This window comes from Calliphora vicina, chromosome 4 (genome assembly GCF_958450345.1).
Source record: "Calliphora vicina chromosome 4, idCalVici1.1, whole genome shotgun sequence".
Taxonomy (NCBI): domain Eukaryota; kingdom Metazoa; phylum Arthropoda; class Insecta; order Diptera; family Calliphoridae; genus Calliphora; species Calliphora vicina.
Window position 1 is genome coordinate 115,025,993 of NC_088783.1, and position 26,010 is coordinate 115,052,002.

Sequence of the window (26,010 nt, forward strand, 5' to 3'; positions counted from 1 at the left end):
GGTTAATAGGGGATTCGGGCCGAATCCGACCAGTAGTTTCGGAGAAAAATGCAAAAAACATGAAATTTATGAAAATTGCTCAAAAAATTATACGCCACCAATTCTTTGATTAACTCTAAATGAATTAACACAAAAACTATTGCAGGCTTTTAGGAGCTTTTAAATTACAGTAGTCCTTTTTATAATTATGGATTAATTATCTTTTAAAAACTTGCTCAAATTAAATTCTAATGATGATTTTCGGATTCAGCATGTGTCAAAAACGGTTAATAGGGGATTCGGGCCGAATCCGACCAGTAATTTCGGAGAAAAATGCAAAAAACATAAAATATAGGAAAATTGCTTAAAAAATTATACGTCACCAATTCTTTGTTTTACTCAAAATAAAGTAAAACAAAAACTATTGCATAATTTTAGGAGCTTTTAAATTACAGTAGTCATTTTTATAATTTTGGATTAATTATCTTTTAAAAACTTGCTCAAATTAAATTCTAATGATGATTTTCGGATTCAGCATGTGTCAAAAACGGTTAATAGGGGATTCGAGCCGAATCCGCCCAGTAGTTTGGGAGAAAAATGCAAAAAACATAATATTTGGGAAAATTGCTCAAAAAATTATACGCCACCAATTCTTTGATTAAGTCAAAATGAGATAAAACAAAAACTATTGCATAATTTTAGGTGCTTGTAAATTACTGTGGTCCTTTTTATAATTTTGGATTAATTATCTTTTAAAAACTTGCTCAAATTAAATTCTAATGATGATTTTCGGATTCAGCATGTGTCAAAAACGGTTAATAGGGGATTCGAGCTGAATCCGTCCAGTAGTTTCGGAGAAAAATGCAAAAAACATGAAATTTGGGAAAATTGCTCAAAAAATTATACGCCACCAATTCTTTGATTAACTCAAAATGAGATAAAACAAAAACTATTGCATACTTTTAGGAGCTTGTAAATTACAGTAGTCCTTTTTATAATTTAATTTGAGCAAGTTTTTAAAAGATAATTAATCCAAAATTATAAAAAATACCACAGTAATTTACAAGCTCCTAAAATTATGCAATAGTTTTTTTCTTATTTCATTTTGATCTAAACAAAGAATTGGTGGCGTATAATTTTTTGAGCAATTTTCCCAAATTTCATGTTTTTTGCATTTTTCTCCGAAACTACTGGGCGGATCGGGCTCGAATCCCCTATTAACCGTTTTTGACACATGCTGAATCCGAAAATCATCATTAGAATTTAATTTGAGCAAGTTTTTAAAAGTTAATTAATCCAAAATTATAAAAAGGACCACAGTAATTTACAAGCACCTAAAAGCCTGCAATAGTTTTTGTCTTATTTCATTTTTTGTCAATAACAGAATGAGTAACAGCGCCATCTAGCGTTTAGTAGCTAATTAAAGCGTAAATATGTAGTTTTAACAGTACATGAAGAATTTGTTTGTGTTTACACTTTAAACTTGTTGTGCGGTTAACAGATTACTGCAATGTTTTACAGAAAAAATAAAAATGGTATAAAAATTTGTATTTGACTTTTTTTTCTAAATAAAACTAGTATTTTATTAAAAAAAAACTTTCATATTTTTTTTATTACATGAATTTTACTCAATATTTTAATAAAACTTAAACAGATTTCATTTTAAATCCATATTTTCTTTATAAAAGTCTTAGAACTGACTGCTTATTTTATAGTAACATAATAAATTTCTTAGTTTAGACAAAACTACATACAAATTAAGAAATTTTTATAAAATATACACTCACAAAAATAATAATAATAATAATAGTAACTTCCAATAGTTTAAAGACAAATATGTCTTAACAAAATTCAAACCATTGCTAATAAATGCATTATTTTTCAATAAAACTTTCATGGTCCCTCTATATAAAACAATAATTTTTCTTCTCAATAAAGTATTTTCTATATACATAACAAAAATACTAAACCCCCCCTTTATTTAATTACAATAAAACACTTAAACTAAAAAAAACTTACTTAAAAAAAAACACTAAAAATTATCATAAAAATTTCGTCTTTCATTCTTAACTGGAATATTTTTCTTTCAATACTTTTCTTAATATCTTGCCGGTGGGATTTTTAGGCACTTCTGAGACAAAAATTATGCCACCCTCTAACTTCTTATAAACAGCCACTTTGTCAGCCACATATTGGTAAATTTCCTCTTTAGTAGCCTCCATATTTTCTCTTAAAACCACCAAAGCCCTAGGAGCCTCACCATTTACTGGATGGGGTATGCCAAACACTGCAGCTTCCAAGATTTTAGGATGATCCCTTAAAATTGCCTCTAATTCGGCGGGTGGCACTTGGAAACCCTTGACCTTAATTAATTCCTTCATGCGATCGGTTATATAGAAATAGCCCTCATCATCGTAGTAGGCCACATCACCGGTACGTAACCAACGGCCGGGGAAAAAGGTTTCCTTAGTGGCTTCTTCATTGTTCAAGTAGCCCTCCATGACTTGAGGTCCCCGTACACACAGTTCACCGGTTTGATTGGGTCCCAAACCCTTGAGATCTTGGCCATCGAGTGGCACAATTTTACCTTCGGTATTGCTGGTGAGGAAACCGGTTGAAGCATAGCGGGTATTGTCGGGGGAGGTTAGCAGGACAACGGGGGAGGCTTCTGTCATACCATAGCCTTGCAGGAATTTGGTTTTGGGGAATCTGAGAGGAAAAAAATAAAAAAAAATAAAATAAATCAGTAAAGATCTTTCAAAAAGTTCTATTATAGAGAACTTTTTTTCATTCTAAAATAAAATTGTAAAAAAGTACCCAAAATAGTACTTTTTTTTCTCTAAAAAATTATTTTTTAATAAATTTATAAAATCCTATAATTATTGAATCTTTAAAATTAAATTTTTAAGACAATTTTTAAAAAGTACCCAAAATAGTACTTTTCAAAAAGTACTTTTTTCTCCAAAAAAATATTTTTTTCTGAAGATTTTATAAATATTGAATCTTAAAAATGTAATTCTCAACACAATTTTAAAAAAGTACCCAAAATAGTACTTTTCAAAAAGTACTTTTTTGTCTAAAAAATTATTTTTTGACGAATTTATAAAATCTTATCATTATTGTATCATGAAAATTTAATTCTCAACACGATTGTAAAAAAGTACCCAAAATAGTACTATTCAAAAAATACTTTTTTCTCTAAAAAAATATTTTTTTCTGAAGATTTTATAAAATCTTATAAATATTGTATCTAAAAAATTAAATTCTCAACACAATTGGAAAAAAGTACCCAAAATAGTACTTTTCAAAAAGTACTTTTTTCTCTAGAAAATTATTTTTTTGATTAATTTATAAAATCTTATCTTTATTGTATCTTAAGAATTAAATTTTCAACACAATTGTAAAAAAAGTACCCAAAATAGTACTTTTCAAAAAGTACTTTTTTCCCAAAAAATATTTTTTTTGGTGAATTTATAAAATCTTATCATTATTGTATCTTAAAAATTTAATTCTCAACATAATTGTAAAAAAGTACCCAAAATAGTACTATTCAAAAAGTACTTTTTTTTCAAAAAAATTATTTTTTTGATAAATTTATAAAATCCTATCATTATTGTATCTTAAAAATTAAATTCTCAACACGATTGTAAAAAAGTACCCAAAATAGTACTATTCAAAAAGTACTTTTTTCCCAAAAATATTTTTTTTTTGCTGAATTTATTAAATCTTATCATTATTGTATCTTAAAAATTAAATTTTCAACACAATTGTAAAATAGTACTTAAAATAGTACTTTTAAAAAAGTACTTTTTTCTCCAAAAAAATATTTTTTTCCGAAGATTTTATTCTTAACACAATTGTAAAAAAGTACCCAAAATAGTACTATTCAAAAAGTACTTTTTTCCCCAAAAATAAAATAGTACTTAAAATAATACTTTTCAAAAAGTACTTTTTTCCCCAAAATATTTTTTTTGCAGAATTTATAGAATCTTATAATTATTGGATTTTAGTACTTATTTTAAAAAAGTACCAAAAAATTTTACTTTTCAAAAAGTACTTTTATGAGCCAAACATTTTAGATATTACTTAAAATACTACAATTTTTAGCTTGAATTTTGAAATTGTTTGATTAAGTGATAATTGACAAATGTACAAAAATTAGTACCTTTTCAAAAAGTACTTTTTAGGCTATAAATTTAAGATTTTTGTTTTAATTATAATTTTTTAGCTGAACTTACAAAATATATCTATACATTCGATTTTATTACAAATTTAAAATAGTACCAAAAAAGTACTTTTTTAATATTTATTGTACAATATGTTTTCGTTAAAAAATCTGAGATTTTTAATTCAAAAATAATATTGCTTTTGCAAAATTCAGAAAATCTGTAATTTTTTTTGGATTTTAAAATCAATTTAAAAAAATGTACCAAAAATAGTACTTTTTCAGAAACAACTTGTTTCCCCCAAAATGATTAATTTCTTAGCAGAATTTATAAGACTTTAAAATTTTTTGATTTTACGACATTTTTTAAAAAGTACCAAAATAGTACTTTTTCAAAAAGTTTTTTTATACCAAAAATTTGAGATTTTGTTTAAAAAATTAGAAAATTTTAAGGTTTTACAACAAATTTAAAAATAATTCTTTCAAAAATTATAAATTATCATATTTTTTGGGATTTTTGTATAAATGTTAAAAAAAAATACCAAAAAAGTACCAAAAATTTGAGATTTTTTTTTCAAAAAATTAAAAATCTTTAAAAGAAATTGGAAAATACGTAAATTTGTTTGATTTTAAAGCAATTTTAAAAAAGTACCAAAAATAGTACTTTTCAAAAAGTACTTTTTTTCCTCAAAAATTAAAAATTTTTATATTTTTTTTTGATTTTTGTTCAAAGAATTTGGAAATTTGTAAATTGAAAAAAGTACCAAAAATAGTACTTTTTCAAAAAGCAGTTTTTTTTCTCAAAAATTATAAATTTTTATATTTTTTTTTGATTTTTGTTAAAAGAATTTGGAAATTTGTAAATTTAAAAAAGTACCAAAAATAGTACTTTTTCGAAAAGTACTTTTTTCCTCAAAAATTATTGTTTTTTTTAGCAGAATTTATAAAACTTTGCAATTTTTTGACTCAACAACACTTTTTGAAAAGTACCAAAAATAGTACTTTTTCAAAAACAATTTTTTTCTTAAAAATTATAAATTTTTATATCTTTTTTGATTTTTGTTCAAAGAATTTCGAAATTTGTAAATTTAAAAAAGTACCAAAAATAGTACTTTTTCGAAAAGTACTTTTTTTTCCTCATAAATTATTGATTTTTTTTAGCAGAATTTATAAAACTTTGCAATTTTTTGATTCAACAACACTTTTTGAAAAGTACCAAAAATAGTACTTTTTCAAAAACTACTTTTTTTGATACCAAAATTTTTGATTTTTGCCTAAAAAATTATATTCATTTTGCAGAATTTAGAAAATCTATAAAAATTTTAGTTTTTAAAAAAAATTTATAAAAGTAGCTAAAAAATACCAAAAAAAAGTACTTTTTTTTAGGCTAAAGATTTGAGATTTTGTTCCAAAAATTATAAACCATTAAAAGAATTTTTAAAATATGTAAATTTGTTTGATTTTAAAAGAAATTTAAAAAAGTACCAAAAATAGTACTTTTTCGAAAAGTACTTTTTTTTCCCCAAAAAATTATTGTTTTTTTTAGCGGAATTTATAAAACTTTACAATTTTTTGATTCAACAACACTTTTTGAAAAGTACCAAAAAATAGTACTTTTTCAAAAAGCAATTTTTTTCTGAAAAATTATAAATTTTTATATTTTCTTTGGGGTTTTGTTCAAAGAATTTGGAAATTTTGTAAATTTAAAAAAGTACCAAAAATAGTACTTTTTCGAAAAGTACTTTTTTTGCCCAAAAAATTATTGTTTTAAAAGAATTTATAAAACTTTAAAATTTTTTGATTCAACAACACTTTTTGAAAAGTACCAAAAATAGTACTTTTTCAAAAAGTTTTTTTTTAGTTCCAAAAATTTTTTTTCATTTAGCAGAATTTAGAAAATCTATAAAAATTTTAGTTTTAAAAAAAAATTTAAAAAAAATACCAAAAAAGTACTTTTTCAAAAGCATTTTTACTAAAAATTTGAGAATTTGTTCCAAAAATTATAAATCATTAAAAGAATTTTTAAAATATGTAAATGTTTGATTTTAAAACAAATTTAAAAAAGTACCAAAAATAGTACTTTTTCGAAAAGTACTTTTTTCCCCAAAAAATTATTGATTTTTTGGCAGAATTTATAAAACTCTACAATTTTTGATAAAACAGCACTTTTTAAAAAGTACCAAAATAGTACTTTTTCAAAAAGTACTATTTTAGATCCAAAATTATTTTAATTTTTCAAAATTTAGAAAATCTATAAAATTTTTAGATTTTAAAACAAATTCAAAAATAGTACCAAAAAAGTTCATAAAAAAGTACTTTTTTTCTTCCAACTTACTTCTTAATGAAACGTTCCACATCTGTGATACCAATGGGAGCAGCTCCGCTCATAACCAGATTTAAATCGGGGCATGTTTCCTGTGTAACCTTGGGATGATTAATCATAAATAATGCTGTAAATGAAACAAATAAAAAATCAATTAAACCGTTCCCCAAGTAAATTTTATTCCAAATTCAAACTCACCCATTGGAGGCACTACATTCAACATGGTACTCTTGTACTCATACAAGGCCTTCATGAGATCTTCTGGCTTAAACTGAGGCAAGGTAACCAATTTGGCGCCCTGGCCCAATTTCGACAACATTATCACTGTCAAACCATAAATGTGGAAGAAAGGCAAGACACAGGGCAATATCTCTTGTTTTTGTGAACAATCTATTTCTATGATAGTCTGAACCATTTCACAATTTGAGGAGATGTTATTGTGCGACAGCATCACACCCTTGGGCAGGCCAGTGGTGCCTGAGGAGAAGGGTAGCAGAACCATATCATTGGGATTAATGTCGTAGTTTTTCAGTTGAGAAAAGTCCACATCGCCATTGTATTTGAAGAGTTCATAGAAATCAATGGCTCCGGCAGGCAGCTCGTCACCGGGGTACATGCGTACACAGGCAATGGGTAGATCTTTTTTGGCCAATTTACAGGCTTCGACAAGGACGGAATAACCCAAGGTGGTGCCAACTATAAATTTGGCATTGCTGAAGTTTAATTGGCGGGCAATTTCCTCTGGAGGAAAAAAAGAAAAATTTTATTTTCGTTTTGTTTTTCAATATTTTTTTTGCTTTTATGTTATTTTATTTATTTCTTTTCTTTTGTTATTTTTTTTGTAAATTTTATGCACATTTTTGCGGTCTGTTGCATGACTGTTGCATTTGTGTAGCAATCATCGCTAAAAATAGATTTGCATGTTGTTGTAAGTTTGGTGGGGCACATGATGGAATGCATAAAGTTTGCTGATGGAGGCAGTTCGTTTTATGTATAAAATTTCAAGATTGTTTTCGCAACAGATTTTTTACATAACAAAAAAGATACAAAACAAATGCATTATTTGAATCGGATATTAAATTATTCGAATTTTATTAAACCAATAATGGTTAAATCAACAATGAAAACATGAATTTTGGAGGTTTCCAATAATTTTTTTTTTGGTAAACCTTTTAAACGATATAAAAAGCGAATATTTCTTGCGTTCTAGGGGTTTTGAAAAAATTAATCGAATAACTTTGAAACAAATAATCGATTATTCGGATAATTTTATTTTTAATTCTGATATTTAAGGATTAAACAAGAAATTATGAGGGTTAAAATTAAATTTTTTTCGGTTTTAAAAAAAATTAATCGCATAATTTTGAAACGAATAATCGATTATTCGAATAATTTTTTTTTAATTCACCAATTTAAGGATTAGACAAGTAATTATGAGGGTTAAAATATAAATTTTTGCGGTTTTTAAAAAAAAAAAATCGAATAATTTTGAAACGAATAATCGATTATTCGAATAATTTTTTTTTAATTCTCCAATTTAACCATTAAACAATTAATTAAGCGGGTTAAAATTAAATTTTTTTCGGTTTTAAAAAAATTAATCGAATAATTTTGTACCGAATAAAATTATTCGATTTAAAAAAAATTAATCGAATAATTTTTGTGAATAAAATTATTGGAATAATTTTTTCTAAATTCGATTTAAATCACTTCGACTTAAATCATTTTTGGGGGGTTGGGAAAAATTAATCGAATAATTTTTAAACGAATAATCGATTATTCGAATAATTTTTTTATCTAATGATTAAATAAATAATTATGAGGGTTAAAATAAAATTTTTAAGGTTAAAAAAAATTAATCGATTAATTTTGAACCGAATAAAATTATTTGAATATTTTTTTTTAAATTAATTTTAAACGATTAAAGTATGGTTGAAAATCATACATTTATGGTGGTTTTTTCAAATTATTCGAATATTTTTTTTATTGAAAATTAAAATTTTGTTCAGTTTTATGAATTAATTTTTTTTGAAAATAATCGTTTATTATTTTCAAAGAAATTATTCGAATAATCGATTATTCATTTTAAATTATTCGAATAATTTTTATTTAAAATATATGAAAAATACCTAAAATATTTGTTATATGTTAAAAAATATTCGAATAATCGATTATTCGCTTCAAATTATTCGAATATTGTTTATTAAAAATGATTCGAATAATCGATTATTCGTTTAATATTATCAGAATATTTTTAATTTAAAATTTTCAGTTTTTGGAAAGACATATTAAAAAGATTATATTAAAAAAAAAATTATTCGAATAATCGATTATCCGGTAAAAATTATTCGAAAAATTTTTATTTAAAATATTTATATAAAAACACTTAAAATATTGTTTGTTTTTTTTTAAAAATGTCTTCTTAATCAACAATTATTCGAATAATCGATTATTCGCTTCAAATTATTCGAATATGTTTTATTAAAAAATTGTAATCTAAAAAAATATCTTCTGAATCGTTTATATTACAACAATTATTCGAATAATCAATTATTTGCTTCAAATTATTCGAATATTTTTTATTAAACATTCAAATTTTGTTTTCGTTTCACATATTTCAACATATTTAAAATCGATTATATTCAAAAAATTATTCGAATAATCGATTATTCGTTTAATATTATTAGAATATTTTTAATTTAAAATTTCCAGTTTTTGGTAAGACATATTTAAAACGATTATATTCAAAAAAAATTATTAGAATAATCGATTATCCGGTTAAAATTATTCGATTAATTTGTATTGAAAATACTTCAAATGATTGTTATATGTACAGTGAGCCTCATTCATCGATTAAAATTTTAATGTTTCGGTTTGTTGCAGATTGAGTTGAATAATAGATTCGTTTGTGAAAAAAAAGATTTAAGTCGGACTATAATGATTTTCAAAATCCTAAAAAAATCAAAAAATTCTCGGGTGTTTACTCACTTTTGAGGCTCTGTGTATGTTAAATATATCTTCTGAATCGTTTATATTCCGCTTCAAATTATTCCAATATTTTTTATTAAAAAATTCTAATTTTGTTTTCTTTTCGCGTATTTCAACATATTTAAAATCGATTATATACAAAAAATTATTTGAATAATCGATTATTCGATTAAAATTATTCTAATCGATTGTGTGGTTCAAATTATTCGAATATTTTTTATTAAAAAATTCTAATTTTGTTTTCGTTTTACGTATTTCAACATATTTAAAATCGATTATATCAAAAAAATTATTCGAATAATCGATTATCCGGTTAAAATTATTCGAATAATTTTTATTTAAAATTTTTATATAAAAATACTTAAAATATTGTTTATATGTTAAAAAATATCTTCTGAATCGTTTATATTACAACAATTATTCGAATAATCGATTATTCGCTTCAAATTATTCGAATAATTTTTATTAAAAAATTCTAATTTTGTTTTCGTTTTACGTATTTCAACATATTTAAAATTGATTATATTCAAAAAATTATTCGAATAATCGATTATTCGTTAGAACATTTTTAATTTAAAATTTTAAGTTTTTGGATAGACATTTAAAACGATTATATTCCAAAAAAAATTATTCGAATAATCGATTGCCGGTTAAAATTATTCGATTAATTTGTATTGAAAATACTTAAAATGTTGGTTATATGTTAAATATATGTATCTTCTGAATCGTTTATATTCCAAAAAAATTATTCGAATAATCGATTATCCGCTTCAAATTATTCGAATATTTTTTATTAAAAAATTCTAATTTTGTTTTCGTTTACGTATTTCAACATACATATTTAAAATCGATTATATTCAAAAAATTATTTATAATCGATTCGAAAATTTTTCGAATAATCGATTATTCGTTTAAAATTATTCGAATATTTTTTATTTCAAATTTCCAGTTTTTGGTAAGACATATTTAAAACGACTATATTCAAGAAAAATTATTCGAATAATCGTTTATCCGGTTAAAATTATTCGAATAATTTTAATTGAAAATACTTAAAATGTTGGTTATATATTAAATAATATCTTCTGAATCGTTTATATTCGCTTCAAATTATTCGAATAATTTTTATTAAACATTCTAATTTTGTTTTCGTTTTACATATTTAAAATCGATTATATTCAAAAAATTATTCAGATAATCGATTCGAAAATTTTTAATTTCAAAATTTCCAGTTTTAGAAAAAAATTATTCGAATAATCATTCGTTTAATTATTCGTTTAAAATTATTCGAATATTTTTAATTTCAAATTTTCAGTTTTTGGTAAGACATATTTAAAACGATTATATTCCAAAAAAATTATTCGAATAATCGATTATCCACTTCAAATTATTCGATTAATTTTAATTGAAAATACTTAAAATGTTGGTTATATGGTAAATACTATTTTCTGAATTGTTTATATTACAACAATTATTCGAATAATCGATTATTCGGTTCTAAATTATTCGAATATTTTTTATTAAAAAAATTCTATTTTGTTTAGTTTTTCGCTTAAATTTATTGCAATTTTTATTTTATAAACTGTAACTGCAATATTTATATACATATGTATGTATTTCTATTTTTAAATGAATTTTTTTAGCAAAACAATGAATATGGCAAAAAACACATGGGTTTAGGTGATAAATTAATTGGAAATTTAATCCCCAGCAATAAAGATAATAACATTTACAAATAGATAATAATGACGATTAAAAAAAGGTGTTAGTTAACAAAACAGTTGGAGAATAAATTAATAAATTAGGAAAAAAAAAAGATAGGAAGTTTCACTTTCAATATAATATTGAATGAAAAAATAATAGATTTAAAATAGTATTGAAGATAAGTCATAAAACTATTATTATTACTAAAACAATTTAAAGCTATTTAATAGCTAAATATTATTATATCTTAGTTCATTGCTCTTTATCTAGTTTTTGAAATGCCCCTTGGGGTCTCAGCCCCCTAAACCTGTAGTATTTTGTTAAAAAAACTTAACTCAATAAAAAATCTGTTTAATTGTTTTATAAAACATTTTATCTAAGATTTAAAACAATTGTTTATTGCTTAATTATAAGGCGTGTGACTTGCTTTAAATTGGGTCATTCAATGTGGTGCCTTTGTACCCCCTCTAACATTAACTTTTTTTATGTATATTTTATGACACGTTTATAATCTTATCACTTTAACAATTAAACAAGTCATGCTAAAAATCGTTTATAACAAATTTTTGTCATTTTAAACGTTTGAATATTATAAAGAAAAGTAAAGAAACGATTAGATACAGAGGACTGGGGACTGGGGGTAGTGTTGGAGGTGGTTTGTAAAGATATCAAACAATTTAAATATTTTTTGACCTGCGCCCATTCTTAATTCTTGAGAGTTTGCCAAAAATCTACGCAGTATGAATATAAATTGTTTTATATAAAAATAGAATGCAAAATTATTGGCAGACAAATTTAACTGAATCAGTCAAAATAAAAAAATAATAAAAATAAAAAAATACAATTAAACTGTGAAGAAAATAATTGATAAAATTTTGGCAAAATCAAAAGCAAAGTTCAAGGTTTGTTTAAAATAAATATTTTCAAAAATTATTAAAATCAAATTGGTTTCTTTACATATAACGAATAATCGATTATTCGTATAATATTTTCTCTATTGCAAACTACTGTTTTTTTATATTTTTTTGTTTGGTTGTTTTATTTTTAATATTTTCTGCTCTTGTTATTTTTTTTTATTTCAAAGTACGACTGGCTGACTGAATATTTCATACAAATTTTACCTTGACCAAAGTCCATTGATCGCTCTTGATAGTGGTTGTATTATGATTGTGTTATTTTATTAATATGAAATTGTTTTAAATTGTAGTAGTTACTTAAATATTTATTTGTTTATAACAAAAAATATAAATTATTTTATACGATTGACTGCACTTTAAAATGATCGAAGAGACATTTCAAATTCCCCTCAATTGTTTAAATTTTAAAACATTTAAAGTGAGATTGATTGATATACAAATATGCACTATTTATTCTACAATAATCATGAAGCGAATAATTATATATTCGAATAAACGATTAAAGACAACCTTTCCGAAAATCTATTCTTTCTAAAACAACCAAAAAATGTTTATTTTATTAAGTTTTTAATTAAAATCAAACGAATAATTTTAATCGATTAAAAAATTATTCGAATAATATTTTTTAAATATGTATAAAAGATTTAAACACATATTGAAAGTATACAAAAAATTTAAATAAAAATTAATCAAATAATTATAAACGAATAATCGATCATTCAAATAATATTAAGCGAATAATCGATTTTTTCAAATAATTTTTATAGATTTTAAATATATATAAAAATACGTATAACAAAAAAAAATTAGAATTTCTTATAAAAATTATTCGAATAATTTTAAACGATTAAAAAATTATTCGAATAATTTTTTTAAATATAAAAGATTTAAACACATATTGAAAGTATACAAAAAATTTAAATAAAAATTAATCGAATATTTATAACCGAATAATCGAATATTCAAATAATATTCAGCGAATAATCGATTTTTGCAAATAATTTTATAGATTTTAAATACATATACATATATAAAAATATGTATAACAAAAAAAATTAGAATTTCTTATAAAAATTATTCGAATAATTTTAATCGATTAAAAAATTATTCGAATAATTTTTTTTAAAAATGTATAAAAGATTTAAACACATATTGAAAGTATACAAAAAAAAATTAAATAAAAATTAATCGAATAATTATAACCGAATAACCGATTTTTCAAATAATATTAAGCGAATAATCGATTTTTGCAAATAATTTTTATAGATTTTAAATATGTATAAAAATATGTTTAACAAAAAAAAATAGAATTTCTTATACAAATTATTCGAATAATTTTAATCGATTAAAAAATTATTCGAATAATTTTTTTAAAAATGTATAAAAGATTTAAACCTATATTGAAAGTAAACTAATTTAAATAAAAATTAATCGAATAATTATAAACAAATAATCGATTATTCAAATAATATTAAGCGAATAATCGATTTTCAAAATAATTTTTATAGATTTTAAATATGTATAAAAATACGTATAACAAAAAAAAAATAGAATTTCTTATAAAAATTATTCGAATAATTTTAATCGATTAAAAAATTATTCGAATAATTTTTTTAAATATGTATAAAAGACTTAAACATATATTGAAAGTATACAAATAAATTAAATAAAAATTAATCGATTAATTACAACCGAATAACCGATTTTTCAAATAATATTAACCGAATAATCGAAACTTCGAATAATTTTTTTGAATATAATCAATTTTAAATATGTTTAAATACGTATAACAAAAAAAATTGAGAATTTCTAATAACAAATATTCGAATAATTTTAATCGATTAAAAAATTATTCGAATAATTTTTTTAAATATAAAAGATTTAAACCTATAATGAAAGTATACAAATAAATTAAATAAAAATTAATCGAATAATTATAACCGAATATCCGATTATTCAAATAATATTAATCGAATAATCGAAACTTCGAATAATTTTTTGGAATATATGTATGTAATCAATTTTAAATATGTTTAATCGAATAAAAAATATTCGAATAATTTTAATCGAATAAAAATAATCGATTTTGCGAATAATTTTTTTAAACTTTTGCTAAAAACATTAATTTTTAAGGTGTTAGAGAAATTAATCGAATATTTTAAAAACGAAAAATCGATTATTCGAATCATGTTTTCTAAATAAGCCTTTTAGTTGACAAATAATGCTTGGGTAAAATAACGAATATTTTGATGTCTTAGAGAATTTATTCGAATAATTTATAACGAATAAACGATTATTCGAATACTTTTTTAAACTTCCATTTTAAACGATTAAAACAAGTAAGTATTATGGTTAAAACAAATACTTTTGGTGTTTTGAAAAAAATAATCGAATAATTTTTAAGCGAATAATCGATTATTCGAATAATATTCTTGAATTAAAATTCTAATAGATTAAAAATGTATCTGAGAGGGACATATAACAAACATTTCTGGTCAATTAGAGAATTTAATTGAATAATTTTGAATCGAATAATCGATTATTCGAATAATTGTTTTCAATTATTTTCAATATGGTGTCCTTTTTAAAATTTCGCTTTATATGTGTGGGACATATAACAAATATTTCCGGTCATTTAGAGAATATTATTCGAATAATTTTAAATCGAATAATCGATTATTCGAATAATTTTCTTAAATTAAAATTGGAATAGATTAAAAATGTATCTGAGAGGGACATATAACAAACATTTCTGGTCAATTAGAGAATTTAATTGAATAATTTTGAATCGAATAATCGATTATTCGAATAATTGTTTTCAATAATTTTCAATATGGTGTCCTTTTTAAAATTGCGCTTATCTGCTGGTGGGTTTTAAAAAATTAATCGAATAATTTTAAACCGAATAATCGATTATTCGAATAATTTTCTAAAACTTAGATTTTAATAGATTAAAAATATAACTGTGTGGGACATATCACAAACATTTCTGGTCATTTAGAGAATTTAATCGAATAATCGATTATAAGAATAATTTTTTTCAATTGTATCCTTTTTAAAATATCGCTTATCTGCTGTTGGGTTTTAAAAAATTAATCGATTAAATTTAAATCGAATAATCGATTATTCGAATAATTTTCTTAAATTAAAATTCTAATAGATTTAAAATGTATCTGAGAGGGACATATAACAAACTGTTCTGGTCATTTAGGGAATTTAATCGATTAATTTGGAACCGAATAATCGAATAATTTTTTCAAAATTGTTTTCAATTATTTTCAATATGGTGTCCTTTTTAAAATATCACTTTTCTGCTGTTGGATTTAAAAAAATTAATCGAATAATTTTAAACCGAATAATCGATTATTCGAATAATTTTCTTAAATTAAAATTCTAATAGATTAAAAATGTATCTGAGAGGGACATATAACAAACAGTCCTGGTCATTTAGGGAATTTAATCGATTAATTTTGAACCGAATAATCGATTATTCGAATAATTTTTTTTAATTGTATCCTTTTTAAAATATCGCTTAAATGCTGTTGGGTTTTAAAAAATTAATCGATTAATTTTAAATCGAATAATCGATTATTCGAATAATTTTCTTAAATTAAAATTCTAATAGATTTAAAATGTATCTGAGAGGGACATATAACAAACTGTTCTGGTCATTTAGGGAATTTAATCGATTAATTTGGAACCGAATAATCGATTATTCGAATAATTTTTCAAAATTGTTTTCAATTATTTTCAATATGGTGTCCTTTTTAAAATATCACTTTTCTGCTGTTGGATTTAAAAAAATTAATCGAATAATTTTAAACCGAATAATCGATTATTCGAATAATTTTCTTAAATTAAAATTCTAATAGATTTAAAATGTATCTGCGAGGGACATATAACAAACATTACTGGTCATTTAGGGAATTTAATCGATTAATTTTGAATCGAATAATCGATTATTCGAATAATTTTTTTTAAATTGTTTTCAATTATTTTCAATATGGTGTCCTTTTTAAAATTTCGCTTTTCTGCTGTTGGGTTTTAAAAAATTAATCGTATAATTTTAGATCGAATAATCGATTATTCGAATAATTTTCTAAAATTAAAATTCTAATGGATAAAAAAATGTAACTGAAAGGGACTTATAACTAACATTTCTGGTCATTTACAGAATTTAATCGAATAATTTGGAACCGAATAATCGATTATTCGAATAATTTTTTTAAATTGTTTTCAATTATTTTCCTTTTTAAAATTTTGCTAATCTGCTGTTGGTTTTTAAAAATTAATCGAATAATTTTAATTCGAATAATCGATTATTCGAATAACTTGCTTAAATTAAAATTCGAATAGATTAAAAATGTATCTGATATTTCTGGTCATTTAGGGAATTTTTATGGAGTAATTTGGAACCGAATAATCGAAAAAAAAAATTTTCAATTATTTTCAAGTAAAATTTCGCTTACCTGCTGTATAAATAGGATTGACAGTGGTCACTGTCAAACCAGCCTCTATGGCACCCAACACAGCACCGGGAAATTCGGGTAAATTGGGCAAACAAACGGCCACTACATCACCCTTAACCAGCTTAAATTTGGTTTGGAAGCGCACAGCCAAGGCGGCGCTAGAGTCGCGTAATTCGGCATAAGTATATTGGCGGCCAGTAATGACATCGACCTGGAAAAGAAATTGCAATAAAATTTTTATTTTCAAATATTGATAAATTGAAAACAATAAAACTGGTTTATTTAAGCAAAAACTGAAACAATTAAAATCAATTAAACTTTTATTATGCAGTTCGCCCGCCACTCATTTGCTGATGATACTTTTTATTCTAATTATCTCTTGAATTTAAAGAAAACATAAGAGAGAGAGAGAGTGGGAGCAAACAGCATCATTAATTCGCATTTAAATGTTAATTTAGGTTTTATTTTTAAACTTTTTAGTTGGTTTTTTAGACATCATCTAGTTATTTGTGTGTTTCTTGTGCAGGTTTTATCTGATTTGTATTTTTATTTTGGGGTTTAAAAACCATGGAGCAAAGTCCAATGTACAATATCACTGTCCAAAGTCTAGTCTTGTCTAAATTATGGTATAGATTTGTTTGATTTTAATTTGTATGAATGAGTGTCTGTCGTCTGCTAAAGCAAAACATTCATGCACACACCACACAGTTATTTGTCGTGCAGTGTACTCGTTTGTATGTTTGTGAGTTCGTGTTCGGGTAGGTGTCGGTCGGTTTGTTTATGTTTTGATGTGATACTTTACTGTTAGTTGTTGTTGTTTTTATTTTCTTGTGTTTTTTTGTTATAGCAATGATAATTTACCGGTTTAAATTATGAGATTTTTACAATTATTGTGCATGTTTTTGTTGAGAGATTAGGGAATGACGTCAATATGTTAGGCTACAGTAAGAGAAAATGTTCTAGTTAATGTTTTAGAATGCAGGTCATGAACTTGACTTTGTGAAACGGATTTAAATGATTAGTTTTAATAAAAAAAATTTCAAATAAAAAAAGGAAATTGAATTAAGAATTTTTAAATAAAAAAATTTATTTTTTTTTTATTAAATTATTTGATTTGTAAATAAACAATTCAAATAAAAACAGGTTATTTTTTAATATTTTTAAAATTTTTCTTTCAGTGTTTTAAACTATTTTGTTCTACATTCTCTCTGCTCACTTACAGCTCTCTTAAATAAATGGCCTAATTTCTAGTAAACAGCTTAAGTATCTATTTGTTTGTATTTTTTTATGCGGGCATAATGTGTTTTAAATAAATTAACTACATTCAAATAAAAATAGCAACATTTTATTTTTATTTTATTAAATAATAACTACTAGCAATTATTGTAACAAAAACTTATTGTAAAGGAAAATTTGTGTAAAAATAACAGACAAGTTTGTTGCTAATTACAGTATTTTATTTAAATACACAAAGTTTAAAAATAAAATAACAAAATAACCGTAATTATGTGATTATATTACAAATATGAGATTGATTAACACACGACAGTATTTAATATGATGTAACTAATTAATCATTCACAATAGAGGACAAACAAAAGAGAGCGAGAGAGAGACAAATAATGATAATCACAATGTAATAGTAATTGAAAAGGGGGCATAGAGGAAAGCATGTAATCAGCATTGTGATTTGTTATTAAAGGTTAAGGTGAAATGTAGTGATAAGAATTTAATAAATAGAATAATAAATGTAAATATGTAGTTTAAACAAAAGCAACAGATGTATAATATGCAGTTAGGTATATAAATAAATAATTAAAACGTAATTTAGATTACAAGGTAATAGAAAAAAATTAAATTGTAGTAATTAAAATAAATAGAAATGGTACTTGTTTACAATTTTTTAAATATTTAAGGAAAACTACTAGAAATATTTAAAAACAAATTAGAAAACTTTAGTTTTACATTTTAATTAATTACAAAATTTTATTTCCCTTAAAAAATTAAAATTTTTTTTCGAAATTAACACATTTTTAAAATAGTAGTAAAATACTACTATTTTAAAAAAAGCTTAAAATGGGCTTAAAACGGTAAATTTAGTTTTCTTATTTAAAACAAAATAAATTTTGATAAAAATAAAACTTTTTTAAAAAAGTACTAAAATACTACTTTTTTAAATTAGCTTGTTTTCAACAAAAATAAGATTATTGAAAAAGTTCTACTTGTTTAAATAAGCCTAGGAGCTTGAATTATTAATATTTATTATATTTTTTTTGTTTAAATATTACTTTTTGAAAACGTAGTAAAATACTACTATTTTAAACTTGCTTCAAATGGCCTTAAAAATTGTTTAATGAAATTTTCCTTAATTATTGTATAAAAATTTAAAATTTTCTATCAAAATTAGTTAATTTTGAAAATAGTAGTAAAATACTACTATTTTAAAAAAAGCTTAAAATGGGCTTAAGACAATAAATTTAGTTTTCTTATTTAAAACAAAATAAATTTTGATAAAAATAAAACTTTTTTAAAAAAGTACTAAAATACTACCTTTTTAAATTAGCTTGTTTTCAACAAAAATAAGATTATTGAAAAAGTTATACTTGTTTAAATAAGCCTATGACCTTGAATTATTAATATTTATTATATTTTTTTGTTTAAATATTACTTTTTGAAAATAGTAGTAAAATACTACTATTTTAAATTTGCTTCAAATGGCCTTAAAATTTGTTTAATGAAATTTTTCTTAATTATTGTATAAAAATTTAAAATTTTCTATCAAAATTAGTACATTTTTAAAATAGTAGTAAAATACTACTATTTTAAAAAAGCTTAAAATAGACTTAAAACTGGATAAATTTTGTTTTCTTGTTTAAAACAAAATAATTTTTGGTAAAAATAAAACTTTTTTAAAAAAGTACTAAAATACTACTCTATAAAATTAGCTTGTTTTCAACAAAAATGAGATTATTGAAAAAGTTCTACTTGTTTAAATAAGCCTAGGAGCTTGAATTATTAATATTTATTATATTTTTTTTGTTTAAATATTACTTTTTGAAAACGTAGTAAAATACTACTATTTTAAATTTGCTTCAAATGGCCTTAAAAATTGTTTAATGAAATTTTCCTTAATTATTGTATAACAATTTTAAATTTTCTATCAAAATTAGTTAATTTTGAAAATAGTAGTAAAATACTACTATTTTAAATTTCCATTAAATGATCTTAAACATTCTTTAAGGATATTTTCCTTAAATATTGTATAAAAAAACTTAGATTTTTTTTAAAAATTTTTATATTTTTAAAATAGTAGTAAAATACTACTATTTTAAATTTCCATTAAATGATCTTAAACATTCTTTAAGGCTATTTCCCTTAAATATTGTATAAAAAAACTTAATTTTTTTTTAAATTTATATATTTTTAAAATAGTAGTAAAATACTACTATTTTAAAATAGCTTAAAATCGGTTAAATTTAGTTTCATTACTTAATACATTTAAAAAGAGTAAATTTTTTTGGTAAAAATAGTACTTTTTCAAAAAGTACTAAAATACTACTTTTTTTAAATTAGCGCCAAAATTCTTTAAAAACCGTTGGAAATATCATTAAGCATGCTGATGATTTTTTTCTATTTAATTTACTACAAAATATTAATTTTTGAAAAAGTAGTATAATACTACTTTTTAAATTGGCTTTAAAAAATTACTTAAATGTTATTGAGATGTGTTTAAATATGTTTTATTTATACAATTCATTAAAAAAAATATAGTTTTGTTTCAAAAATTAACACTTTTTGAAAAAGTACTAAAAATACTACTATTTTTAAAAAGACTAAAAATGGTTTAAATGAAGTTTAATATCGTTTACGTTTAAAATGTATTACAAAAGTGTGGTTTTTCGTTAAGAAATATAACTTGAAAAAAGTATTAAAAATACTACGTTTTTGAAACTGTTTTTTAAGACAGTTTTTGTCAGAAAACATGAAAAGATACTTTTTTTCTCGAAAAATTTGATTTTTTAAAAAAGTACTTTTTTAAAAAATCAAATTTTTGCTTTAAATTGTTCCATTAAAATGTATTAAATAATATCATTTTTATTAAAAAAATGGTACTTTCTGCAAAAAGTACTAAATGAAAACTAAAGTTTTAGTTTTACTAAAAGTTTTAAAACTTTTTTTGAGAGTTTTTTAATGAAAATATATTTTTTTTCTAAAAATAAATTTTTTTAAAAAAATACTAAAAATACTACTTTTTTAAAAATGTCTAAAAAACATTATAAAATACTTCTTATTAAAATTGGTAAAAAAAATTTAAAAAATGTTTCTACTTTTTTAGGGTTTTTTATTGAAAATATGTGTTTTTTTTAAGTTTTATTTTTTAAAAAAGTACTAAAAATACTACTTTTTTTAAAATTGTCTAAAAAACATTATAAAAGACTTCTTATTAAAAATGGTAAAAAAAAATTAAAATTTTTTTACGAAAACAAAATTTTTAAAAAGTACTAAAATACCATTATTTTTATGTATTTCTGCTACTATTTTAAAACTGTTTAATTTCAATGAAAAATAATACAATTTATTTAATTGTTTAACATAAAATTACGAAGAAAACGATTTTTGCAACAATTTGTAAAAATTAAAAAAGGTAGTATTTTTAGTACTATTTTAAAAATATACAAATTCCTTAAAAAAAGTAATTAAATTAGGTGCTTATAATAAAAAAAGCCTATGAAAGTGATTTAGTGGATTTTTAGCTAATTTAAAAAAAAGTAGTATTTCTGCTACTATTTTAAAACTGTTTAATTTCAATGAAAAATAATTAAATTTTTCTAAGTTTTTAACATAAAGTTATGAAGAATATGATTTAGTAACTTTTCGCAACAATTTGTAAAAATTAAAAAAGGTAGTATTTTTAGTACTATTTTAAAAATATACAAATTCCTTAAAAAAAGTAATTAAATTAGGTGCTTATAATAAAAAAAGCCTATGAAAGTTATTTAGTGGATTTTTAGCTAATTTAAAAAAAGTAGTATTTCTGCTACTATTTTAAAACTGTTTAATTTCAATGAAAAATAATACAATTTATTTAATTGTATATCATCAAATTATGATGAAAAATATTTAGTAACATTTCGCAACAATTTGTAAAAATTAAAAAAGGTAGTATTTTTAGTACTATTTTAAAAACTTTAAAACTTCTTTAAAAATCTAATAAAAGCACAAATTTTAGTCAAAAAATGCCTACGAAAGTGATTTAGTGGATTTTCAGCTCTTTTAAAAAAAAGTAGTATTTCTGCTACTATTTTAAAACTGTTTAATTTCAATGAAAAATAATTAAATTTTTCTAAGTTTTTAACATAAAGTTACGAAGAAGAAGATTTAGTAAATTTTCGCTTCAATTTGAAAAAAGTAAAAAAGTAGTATTTTTACTACTATTTAAAATACTTAAAAATTTTAATTTTTACAACATTTGGTTTAAAAAAATTCACAAAAAGTGATTTATAGAATTTTTAACTCATTTCAAAAAAGTAGTATTTTTTTACTACTATTTTTAAAAAAGTTTAAAATGAATAAAAAATTGTACAGTTTATCTCGGGTTTAAGCCAAAAACGATTGAGTGCTTTTTCACATCAATTCAAATGATGTTTTAAATAGTAGTATATTTACTACTTTTTCAAAAATGTAAAATTTCATTAAAAAATTTAACAGTTATCCTCCCTTTCGCTATAAAATGTTTATATAAGTGGCTTAGTAACATTTTAGTTCATTTTTAAAAAATGTAGTATTTCTACTACTATTTGAAAAATTTGGCTTAGATATGCATTTAAATACTTTTTTTTAATATAAAAATGTATTAAAAATTATAAACAATTATTTTTTCCACTAAAAAAAATTTTTTAAAAAAGTAGTAAAAATACTATTTTTTATATTTTTTTTTAAATATCAAAAATGTCTTTTTTACTTCAATTTTTGCTAAAAATTTCTGAAAATATTAGTTTTGCTGCAAAAATAGTATTTTTGAAAAAGGTACTAAAATACTACTTTTTTAAAATTTCATTAAACTCATATTTAAAGCATTTTTTAAGTAAAAATTACCTATAAAATCATATGAATGTAATTTTTTATCTAAAACTATAACTTTTTGAAAAAGTAGCAAAGGTACTACTTTTTTAATTTTAGTCAAATGGCATAAAATAATATTTTTAAACTCTGTTTAATAATAAAAAAAACTCCTAATCTTTTCTGTTTTTATAGTTTTATCACTTAATACGTTGCTTACTAGTTCATATTATGCTAACCTAACCTAATCTTATCTTGGTTTTTGTTTTAGCAGCTTAACATTTTAATTATTATTTATTTATAAACATATCTAGCTAGATTATCTACTACATTTTTTGTAATGTTTACACTAAAGCAAAATAACCTACTTCAATGTTTTTTTGTTAAGCTCGTGTAGATAATGTATACATATTTGTTTGCACTCTTATTTTATTTATTTTTTATTTTATTGACAAGAATGAAAAAACCGCCTGTAAATTGAAAAGTATCTCACGTTTTCATTAATGAAACTTAATGGATAAAAAGACTGCATAATGGCAGGCAAACACGAGAAGAATTACTTAGATTTTCTAAAGAAAAATAATTTATTTATGGCAAATGAAAAAATTATTTTATTCATTTAAATAAGGAATTTTAAAAATTAAGAAAAAATACTACTTTTTTAAATTGCTTACAAAAGGTACAAAATCATTTTTTTTTAAATTGTTATTGAAAAAAAACTTATTAAATGATAATTTTTTATTGAAATTATACATTTTTTCAAATAGTAGTAAAAATACTACTTTTTTTAAATTGTTGTAAAAAGGTACTAAATCACTTAACAGCAAAAAACTTAATTAATGATAATTTTTTATGGAAATAATAATTTTTTCAAATAGTAGTAGAAATACTAAATTTTTTAAAAATGAAATAAAATGTTATTAAACCACATAACTAAACATTTTATAGCGAAAGGGAGGAAAACTGTTAAATTTTTTAATGAAATTTTACATTTTGGAAAAAGTAGTAAATATACTACTATTTAAAACATCATTTGAATTGATGTAAAAAAGCACTAAATCGTTTTTGGCTAAAAACCAAGATAAACTGTACAATTTTTTATTGAATTTAAACTTTTTTAAAATAGTAGTAAAAAAATACTACTTTTTTGAAATGAATTAAAAACTCTATAAATCACTTTTTGTGAATTTTTTTAAACCAAATGTTGTAAAAATTAAAATTTGTAAGTTTTTAAAATAGTACTAAAAATACTACCTTTTTAATTTTTTCAAATTGAAATGAAAATTTACTAAATCTTGTTCTTCGTAACTTTATGTTAAAAACTTAGAAAAATTTAATTATTTTTCATTGAAATTAAACAGTTTTAAAATAGTAGCAGAAATACTACTTTTTTTAAATGAGCTAAAAATCCACTAAATCACTTTCGTAGGCATTTTTTACTATAAGCACCTAACTTAATTACTTTTTTTTAAGGAATTTGTATATTTTTAAAATAGTACTAAAAATACTACCTTTTTTAATTTTTACAAATTGTTGCGAAAAGTTACTAAATCTTGTACTTCGTAACTTTATGTTAAAAACTTAAAAAAAATTAATTATTTTTCATTGAAATTAAACAATTTCAAAATAGTAGCAGAAATACTACTTTTTTTAAAAGAGCTGAAAATCTACTAAATTACTTTCGTAGGCATTTTTTTACTATAATTTGTGATTTTATTAGATTTTTAAAGAAATTTTAAAGTTTTTAAAATAGTACTAAAAATACTACCTTTTTTAATTTTTACAAATTGTTGCGAAAAGTTACTAAATCTTTATTTTCGTTATTTTTTATTAAAAACTTAAATAAAATGTTTATTTTTCATTGAAATTAAACAATTTTAAAATAGTAGCAGAAATACTACTTTTTTTAAAATGAGCTAAAAATCCACTAAATCACTTTCGTAGGCTTTTTTTTATATAAGCATTTAATTTAATTACTTTTTTTAAGCAATTTGTATTTTTTTAAAATAGTAGTAAAAATACTACCTTTTTAAATTTTTACAAATTGTTGCGAAAAGTTACTAAATCGTTTTCTTTGTAATTTTATGTTAAACAATTAAATAAATTGTATTATTTTTCATTGCAATTAAACAGTTCTAAAATAGTAGCAGAAATACTACTTTTTTTAAAAAGAGCTGAAAATCCACTAAATCACTTTCGTAGGTATTTTTTACTATAATTGGTGATTTTATTAGATTTTTAAAGAAATTTTTAAGGTTTTTAAAATAGTACTAAAAATACTACCTTTTTTAATTTTTACAAATTGTTGCGAAAAGTTACTAAATATTTTTTTTCATAATTTTATGTTAAACAATTAAATAAATTGTATTATTTTTCATTGAAATTAAACAGTTTTAAAATAGTAGCAGAAATACTACTATTTTTAAATGAGCTGAAAATCCACTAAATCATTTTCCTAGGCTTTTTTTATTATAAGCACCTAATTTTATTACATTTTTAAAGAATTTAGATGTTTTTAAAATAGTAGTAAAAATACTACTTTTTTTAAAATGATTTAAAAATAGTAAATTCTTAAATTTTCCTTAGGTATTATGAATTATTCTATTATTTTTTGATTTAAAGTTTGTTAAACATTTTTTTTATGCCACTTACCGTTGCCACATTATTTTCCCACAATTTGAAATCACGCCAAACATATTTATCCAACGAAACATTGGGTATAAGTGTGTTCTCAAAGGGCGATGTCTTAATATAACCTTCTTCATTGGAATAGTACAAACATTTATCGCTATGATTATTTAAATTTGTTTCAACCGTGGCAGCCGTATTCTGTCGTCGATTATTGGTGTTAAATGAACGCGCCAAGCAGCTGCTGGAGGCTGGTGAGGGAGAACGGAATAGTTGCGAGGCCAAACGAGCAGTAGAAGAACGCATCATGTTGAAAATGATTTTTATAAAAATAACACTTGAAATTCAATTAAGTTTTTTTTGTTGCACTTTTTTAAATAAATTCAACACTTTTTTTTATTCCTTGGTTTTTTTTTGTTTCCAAAAATTTTCAGGAACAGTTTTTTAGCTAAATTGCTACCGAAGCCTTCAAAAGTCTAGACAAGACTGAAAATGTTATAAAAATTATGGTATAAATTTGTTACGATCTTCCACCAGCGCGCCACTGATTATTTTCTTCTATTTATTATTGTTTTTGTGAAACTTGTTTACAACAACTACACAACAAAACACAAGTGTGGCAGGCAGCGAGTCATTCACTTTATCAACAGCAAAACACACTGACTGTTTTGTTTTTCTCTGCTTTTTGTTTATGTTTTTTTCGCTCTCTCTCTTATAGTGTTATTTACTGAGAGCTGTTTTCTTTGGTTTTTCTTTGTTTTTGTTGCGTTTTTACGGTTG

At 22.1% G+C, this 26,010-nt stretch overlaps 1 protein-coding gene across 1 annotated transcript; it reads right to left on the reverse strand.

Annotated features, from left to right (window-relative positions):
- Nucleotides 1–1,559: 1,559 nt before the first annotated feature.
- Nucleotides 1,560–25,713, reverse strand: pdgy (pudgy). Its single transcript, XM_065507939.1, has 5 exons — nucleotides 25,255–25,713; nucleotides 16,543–16,753; nucleotides 6,666–7,208; nucleotides 6,480–6,594; nucleotides 1,560–2,688 (listed from the first exon to the last, which is right to left on the reverse strand). Exons 1-5 carry the CDS (start codon nucleotides 25,537–25,539, stop codon nucleotides 2,046–2,048), a joined length of 1,797 nt encoding a protein of 598 aa, XP_065364011.1. The 5' UTR covers nucleotides 25,540–25,713; the 3' UTR covers nucleotides 1,560–2,045.
- Between the last annotated feature and the right edge of the window lie 297 nt (nucleotides 25,714–26,010).